The sequence below is a fragment of the Limulus polyphemus genome, unplaced genomic scaffold (assembly GCF_000517525.1).
Source record: "Limulus polyphemus unplaced genomic scaffold, Limulus_polyphemus-2.1.2 Scaffold201, whole genome shotgun sequence".
In the NCBI taxonomy this organism is placed as follows: domain Eukaryota; kingdom Metazoa; phylum Arthropoda; class Merostomata; order Xiphosura; family Limulidae; genus Limulus; species Limulus polyphemus.
In genome coordinates this window covers 200,259-208,894 of record NW_013665811.1, presented here as the reverse complement: position 1 = coordinate 208,894, position 8,636 = coordinate 200,259, and the positions used below count along the sequence as shown (strand labels likewise).

The window sequence follows — 8,636 nt, the reverse complement described above, 5'->3', positions numbered from 1 at the left end:
AGAACACATTTTCTTTCATAACACTGTTAAGGTTATTTCCAGTCATAATTCAAATGATGATAACCCACATGCATTATCTTGCATTTATTATAATTAAAACCCATCTACTATTTATTTTCACAACTCACTAAATGATCTAAATTCTTTTGTAAATCAGCAGCATCCTCTTCACAGCTAGAAACACCCAAGACTTTAATATCATGAGCAAACTTAAGTAATTTATAATTAATTAAATGCATTATTTTACATTTTGGTTTGCCGACATCATCAGAGGGCTTAACATACATTTGTTAGCATAACTGTGAAATGGTAAATTTGTAGCATTTCCCTGGGGCTTACACATAAGTAGCTACATCATTGTTTAACTATTACGTTGCCATTGTAAGTATTAAATATGCTAACCACATTTTCTGTTGGTATTTAAATAATTAAAAAACTTGAAACAAAGTATCAGTTGATTACTGTAACTTTAAAAATTAAAGTGTACTTTTTAAGACACGCAAAAAAAATTCTACAAATGTCTTTAAACTTTTAGTTATAAAAAATGACCACAAGTGAACTAAAAAAAAAAGTAATAATTAAATTAAAACATAATTGTTAGTTTACGTGATAGTGTATAAACTTACTAATTCATGTTTTTATCAATTTTACAGGAATTGATCTTCAAAAATAAACCTGCAAGATGTCATATGAAGAGCGATTTTGAATCACCACGAACAAACAATGTCATATTGCCATGCTGGGTCAGTTGATAAATTTCTGTCCAGAAATAAGCTGAATGATGTATTTACTGATTATTAAAGGTGAAGTATTTATGACATGTATTAAAAAAACAACAAGAAACCAATTTTATGAGGGTTGTGTCATAGCAGTAGCATGACCTGTATTTTTTTTTTTTTGGTCCATACTTAGTGACAGAAACATTTATCAAGTTGGAACAGTAATAAAAGTTAGAGTTTTAAAATAGCTGTATAATGCAAAGGGGTTATTTAAAAACAAAAAAAGTGACAGTCACAGTAGCAGGTGTAGCTGGGTGAAAAAAAAACCTGAAGGAACATCCACGGTGTAAAACTATGACACGTGTTAATAGTTCGATGGTTTGGTGTTAGTGTAGACCTCATGGTCTCTGATGATTGAGTCATATGATGTAGAAAAAAAAGTTTATTTTGTTATCTGGTTAGAACTTGAATTGTCTGAATCATGAAGTCATAAAAAAAAATAACATAGAAGTTTATTGTTCTGTAATTGATAATACTTGTAAAAATGAAGAACCCAACTAAGTATTGGTATGGGTAGGATGTTGTTGTAAGCTAATATGTATGAAAAGAACAAACTTAAATAATGTTGCCCAAGAGGTTTTATTAGTGACCGACATGAAATACGAGTAACATGATTGAACTGTTTCCTACCTCGGAGATTAGCCTGCAGTAATTGAGTGTGTGTAAAGAAACAATTAGTTACCAAGTTTGATTTTTTTAAATAAAAACATTATGACTTCTTCTGTCTGTGTTGCCTTAAGGTTTTCTTTAAACACTATGGTGGCTACGTTGTTATTGTCCAACAAATATCTTTGTTGTTACATATAAACGACTTTACTCTCTTCTTGATTTACTGTAGGTGGTGGACAATTCTATGAAATATTTGTTCATAATATCCCCGTCAAATGCACCGAGGTTATTTGTAAACTTTAGATTCTGTTTATTAGTTTATACGACAATGTCAAAGAACCCAGAATAGTTGTTTACCCATTTTTCAATCGAGCCCAACTTTTTCTCTTTTCTACAATGTCAGAAAACAAAGCTGAAAATGTTTTATGAACTTGAACACGCGAGTCTTGTGCTTATGCTCCAAATTTCAGAAGATTGCAATAATATTAGTAAATAGTGTCAATAATAATGTTTATACGAAAACGTGTGTTGTGCGTTAACATAATATTATTTATGTCCCATAGATGGCAGTGCATATTTGCTGTAAGAGCCAAGGTGATTCAAGTACTTGGAGTCGGAAGAATGGTTGGTCGTTGCCCCTGCATCCTCTTCAAGTGCTGGCATGGTTTTTCTTGCTTCTCTTTGCGGTGTTATACTTTGGTGTTCTGGTTTCTTCCATTCCCTGTGGACTTTGGCAGATAATGGCTTATGTTGTATCCTTTGATTGTTGATCAACTAAACAATGATATTACGTGTGGAGCTGAGCAATTATATTTTATTAATCAATTATTAAAGATTTCTTCAGACCATGAGACATACAGGCAATTTAAAAAACAAAAAAAAGTGGTGGTGGTTGCTGCCAACCAGTTGCTTTCCCTCTTGTCGTCACTTCAAAATTAATGACAGTGAAAGATTGCCTGAAAGAAAAAAGCAGACATGGTGAGCGAGTTTAATGGCAATGTGAACTGAGACCCTTGAATCACAAGTGTGTGTGTGTGTGTAAGGCTAAAATTGGGAAGAGCACAGAGATAGCCCATTGTGTAGCTTTGCGCATGACAACAAACACGCAGTATAGCAATTTTTTCACATTAATTTTGATTAGTTGATTATTTTCGTGACAGTTGATTTAATCGATTGTTGGAATAATAAAAAACTAGTAACGAGAAGCAACCATTTTGATTGATTGATTTGATCATAATTTTGATTACTCTATTAGCTTACATGACACGACGTAATTGCTAGCGACAGGTAATCAAATAATGAATTAAATAACTCTGCTTAAGTTACATGTGTATATAAAAAAAAAAAGACGAATATTCAGAGTAACCAGTTAATTAAAGAGATACATTATTATTGGTGTCATATTTCAAGCTTTATGTGGGAACAACCAGACTTTAGTTAAACAAGAGGGAATCCTTAATAGCTGTGGTACTTGAAATTTTTTTAGGCAGGATTAAAGTAAATTAAGCTAAGAGACTTTTTTCCTTTCTATTAGCTATATTTTAATGCACCAGCAATACAAAGCATGGGGTGTACGTATACCCGATTCAATTTTATTACTCATCAGGATCTCTACCCACGTACTCTCAAATTGAAATTCTTTTAAACAGGATATTAGAGTAATGTATGAGACCTTAGTTGTGGTGAAATACGTCAATCGAAAGGTTTCACCTCTTGAGTCCAAAACTGTAACTAGATCTCAAATCGTTTAAATTAAAATAGAGCAATGAGCTAAAAGTTTGTACAACAGCAACATAAAACCTCGGAGCCGTTCTATGATCTGATATGCCGTGGCTAAAAATAGTAAATCGTTGATTTGGTATATGCCAGAGAATGATAAAAGACTTTCGACTAGCAGTTTAAGTATTAATTTTCCCCGTTAGATTATTACTTAGAAAAAATTTAATTGAAAATGAAATCTGTTTTGAAGCTACATTTTTTTTTCAAAGTTAACCTTGTAATACAACCAAATCCTTTTTATCTGAATGTTCTTGATACATGTATGCTTTGTTTTGCTGTATTTAGCTTGAGTGTAGTCCAGCTACTGATTTAGTTACTACAAGAGTCTACGGTGCTCCAGTCATTTGTAGTCTACTGATGTCTTAACCGTAAGATTACCAGTGGGGTTCATACGGATCTTATTGGCTTTTTTATACACATTTCTCTGAACTATTTATGCACCAAACTGCTTGTGAGTTACAGGGTCCCTAATAACGTACGAGCTTGGTAATTTAATCGATAACCTAAGAACGGCGATTACGTCGACTAGTGTCTCATAAACTAATTGATTAATCGAAATCACAATTAAATTTATTGCCATGAATGTAATCAGCTAATTGAAATTAGTGTTTCATTATTACTGTTTTTGATTATTTTAACAATCAATTAATCAAAACTCCTAATTATATCGATTGTCAAAAAAAATAATCAGCTAATTGAAATTAGTGTTTCATTATTACTGTTTTTGATTATTTTAACAATCAATTAATCAAAACTCCTAATTATATTGATTGTCAAAAAAAATAATCAGCTAATTGAAATTAGTGTTTCATTATTACTGTTTTAGATTATTCAAAAAATGAGTTAATGAAAATTTCAATTAAATTGATTATTATGAAAATAATCAAGTAATTGAAATTATGGTTTCCAGTTATTCCATTTTTTTATTGTTCCAACTATCCAAGTAACTGAAATATTGCTATTATGTTTGTTTGTTAAGCATGAAGCTCCACAATGGGCTCTCAAACTGCCCAATCTTAGGCTTAGAAGTTGTTTTTTTATTTCAAGATTGCTTAACTTTAGTGATTCAGTGGTAGGCTGATGATTCCAGGGTCAATTCCCATTGCTACTAAACTAACCCATCACCCTGTCTTTGTCATGACAGAACTACTAAAGCTATTTACCACTGTCACTAGTTTTGAACTGATGACTATAGGGAATGTAATTGTTCGGCCACAACCACAACCAACTTTGTTTTTGTTCATATGTATGATGGTTTGAGGAACATTGTATAAATTGATTAATTGAATATAATCATTTAGCAAATACAACTAATCCACTGGTTATGTATGACTCACACAAAATATTTAATAAAAAAAAAGTCATAAATACTGCAATTAATACTAGTAATAACTGATATATGTCTCCGTTTTTTATCTAAAAAAAAAATGTGATTTCACCCAATTTTTCATCATTCCTTTACACTGCATGTTGTAACAGGCAAAAACATTAAATTGATTTAATATGATGTAACATATGGACCTTCATTTGAAGTGAGCAGTATTTAAATAAGTTGAGAGTTCCATAGACGTATTTTTAGTGTCATAAATATAAAATATCTATCTCGTAAAGAATGATTTTTGAAATGGCTGGTTCAATTTTCTTAACACATTTTCTAGGTTTTAAGTGTTGTCTACGTTATTCACATTGTAATTCACGTGATCGGTGTGAGTCTCGACCCTGCAGACCCCAACGTTCTTGCCAAAAACGTTAGCGGACCGTGCCTCGCGTTTGATCGCAGCACTCACACACATGTGATAGAGAATCAGTTGTGTTACATCTGTGGGGTAAAAGTGTAAGTGTCGTGTGTGTTGCTTTTGTAAATCACGTTAGGTATCGAATCAGATTGATTTAACTTCTGTAGAGGGTACAACTTTATGATTTTGTAAACTCAGACATAACTTCTGTTAAAGAAATGTTATTTTTCTATTAAAGAAATAGATAAATGGAATAGTTTGTCTTCAAGTAAGGTAGAGTCTGAAAAGTTGGATATTAAGAGTAGTGGACCAATGGAATTGTTAATGTTCAAGTATTATAGAAGTTACAGAAGTTTAATAGGAGACTGGATGAGTATTTTGGAGATTAGAGTCGAACACAAGAGAAGGTTTTTTTTATGTAACTTGGTGTAGGGTGGTGGTTGAAAATAGGATGAGCCAAGTATCCTTCTTTCTTGGAAATGTTTATGTTTGGTAGGCTAGGGGGATGTAATTGCTTATCTGGGTTGGTAGGCTTCATCTTTACATACTCTTAGGTATTAAAGAAAAAATCTATTGCAGTTTACAAATTTTGAGACTTCAGTCGTTTACTTGGAAAAGTTAAAAGGTGATTTGAGGAAATGAGACTTGTCTGAATTCATTAAAGGAATGATTAGTTTGAAATTTTATTACGTACTCCAAAATAGAGGGGGAAATGTAGTATGTCATTAAGAACACGTAATATTTAAAGAATCAGATGATTGACACAATGTAATACATTGTTGTTTAGGCCCGGCATGGCCAGGTGGTTAGAGCGCTCGACTCGTAATCTGAGGGTCGCGGGTTCGAATCCCCGTCACACCAAAGATGCCAACCTCCGCCTTTGCCTGGTCCAAAGTCCAGGATGAGAAAGGAGGAGGGTTGGGTGCGGGGCTAGCAACTCCACCCCGTAAAAAAACAACCTGCTACAAGTAACTGCAACAACACCTTCCGTTGGCGAGGTGTTGTTGCGGCCCTATGCTCCACTGGGAGTTTACAGGAATAACAAAAAAAATACATTGTTCTTTACATGATAACGAGTATTGCTTTTGACTAGGCATAAGAAATGAGGAAGGAGTAAAAAGGCTGAAATAGTTAAGGGGGGGCAGGCCCCCTGAAACTTTTACATTTTCAAAAGAATAGAAGAAAATGGCTTAAAACTAATAAAAAAGTTAATATATTTTCAGTTTCCAACAAGTATCGAAAGTTTTAGTACTTTGAACCAACTCAAATGTGTTTCCCTACCACCATTGAAACAATACAAGCGGTCGTATATAGTCAGGTGGGGCACTTATCATTTTACTGTCTAAACTTAAACTCGTTCTTGGCTCGATATTCTGACATTTTATCAGTTGTAAACATGGCATGTTGAGAAGAAGGAAGTAACAGTATAATCTATATTTGTTCTCCAATTTTTCTTCAGAATTTCACACAAAACACAAGACCACCCTGGGGATAGTAAAAAAAAAATATGGAATTCTGCTGATTGGTGAAAAATTCTCCTGCTAGTTTGATTTTGAACTAAATCGAACAGCCTTATCAAACTGGTTTTTACTTAAAGCAATGGAAATTCTTTTTTTCTTTTAATTTGGGGTAATATTTCATGAATTCCTTAACTGTTCTTAAAAAGACTTGATTATTCACAAAAATAAATTGTAATTAATAGTAGAACACATGTAATATATGAAGAAGATGTTTAAAGATAGGAAAAATATTACTCATTTTATTTCAAATAATTTGTTATGAAGTTACATAATTACATTCCTGTGTTACATTTTAACTTTTTATTTCAAATGATCAACTAGACTTTATATAATGACTGACAAAGTCATAGTTATTATAATTAAGCTTTTTGCTCACATCACTTCCATATAGTGCTAAGCATAGTATTAATATCACTTCTGTGTTAAATTAATTTATGTAAATTAAAAGGAAGAGAAAGGTGAATGTTAATCATGCACTAGTTATGTTCTTTCAAAACAGTATCTATGATTTATGGCAGAAATAATTTACTTTGTCCATCAGATCTTTAATTAATGTCTTTATGATACTGGAAATTTTTGTAGAATAATGAACTTGTCATGAATGATAGCTTAAAGTGTCAATCATTGAGTGAGGTCCAGAGATTTGTTGAAAGATTTACCCTCTAGTGAAGCTTGAAGTGTTATTTTATACAGAGAGATGTTTGGATTAAAAGATAGAAGAAATAGTGCATAACCCATGAAATTGTCAGTAACTAAAAATTTACTGTACTTGTATAACTAAATATTTTTTTGATCTTTTTGTTAGTATACTGTTATTTTATATAATTTTATAAAGTTCATTACTACTTATCTGTTCCATATATTTATATACAGACCTTGAAAGTATAAAATCTCTAGCTTTTTAGTCACCTTGAATTCAAAGGTTTTTTAGGGCACTTTTCTTTTTGAGAATGTTACACATTAAAAAGATTAAGCAATTAGATACAAATTCAATTGCAGTTCTATTATAATATATAAAAAAAACTTAATGTTTGTGAGGTAATTCTAAAGTGTGTAATGCAAATAATTGTAACAATATTAAGATACCAATTCAATTACAGTTCTATTATAATATACAAAAAAACTTAATGTTTGTGAAGGTAATTCTAAAGTGTGTAATGCAACTAATTGTAACAATATTAAGGATGTTAATATTAAGATACCAATTCAATTACAGTTCTATTATAATATACAAAAAGACTTAATGTTTGTGAAGGTAATTCTAAAGTGTGTAATGCAACTAATTGTAACAATATTAAGGATGCTATGCTTTTATTTTTAAGTAAGCTTGTCAAATATTGAAGGGGCTAGGAATTTAGATCATTTAACCAATTCTCTCATTAACGTTAAATATGTATCGGGTATACTAGTAAAACAAATTATCTATGAAAATATAGAAGTACTTAATTGTTATTTTTGGCACGTTTGAAAGCTAATCAATGAAATTTGTTCAAAACTTTAATTAAAAAAAGTTTAGACATTCTTCATTTAATAATAGATTTTATAAGTATCTTTGTCCTTACAAGTTCTAAAAGTAATATTTTTCTTTTTTCTTTTATGGGCAATTAAAACATTGTATGTTGATATTATCCTTGTTTTGAGCTGGATTATGGAGTTTTAGAGGAAACTGTCTACCTGCTATCCATAACATGTAATGTCTCATGTCTGCGTTTACATAACAATAAGAAAGACTATTGTTATAAAAACAGCTGAATATTAGAATAATCCACTAATTTTGTAAGAAAACTTGATTCTATGTATATATGAATTAAAATGTAAAAAATTCTTTGTTTGTGTGTTACCCAATTAAAAGAGTGTAGTTGCAAAGTTTCTAACCAAAGAAATAAAAAATACTTGCAGTAAAAATAATTATTAAAATAAGAAACAGTCTGAGGAAACAGTCAAAATGTCAAGTGATTTTTAGTAAGTGCTAGATCATATGTGAAGAACGTCTTTAACAGAATATATTAAAAACAAATAATTTATACCACATATAAATAGATTATATTGTTTATAGTTATGGATAAAATTTTATTATTTTCTACGTGGTTTTACTTATGTAATTGTCATATTAAAATTTATAGTGGTTCAGAATTACATATAAAAATTACATATTCTCTAGTTTTTTCATCTTGCTTAGGTATCAGTTAGATATAAACAAAGTGTGTGTGGGT

The 8,636-nt window shown here is 31.0% G+C and overlaps 1 protein-coding gene across 1 annotated transcript; it reads left to right on the top strand.

Annotated features, from left to right (window-relative positions):
* Positions 1-561: 561 nt before the first annotated feature.
* On the top strand, positions 562-5,267 carry LOC111085011 (probable palmitoyltransferase ZDHHC11). Its single transcript, XM_022381934.1, has 3 exons — positions 562-743; positions 1,952-2,140; positions 4,826-5,267. The coding sequence occupies exons 1-3, from the start codon at positions 633-635 to the stop codon at positions 5,003-5,005; spliced, it is 480 nt and encodes a 159-aa protein (XP_022237642.1). The 5' UTR covers positions 562-632; the 3' UTR covers positions 5,006-5,267.
* The last annotated feature ends 3,369 nt before the right edge of the window (positions 5,268-8,636 follow it).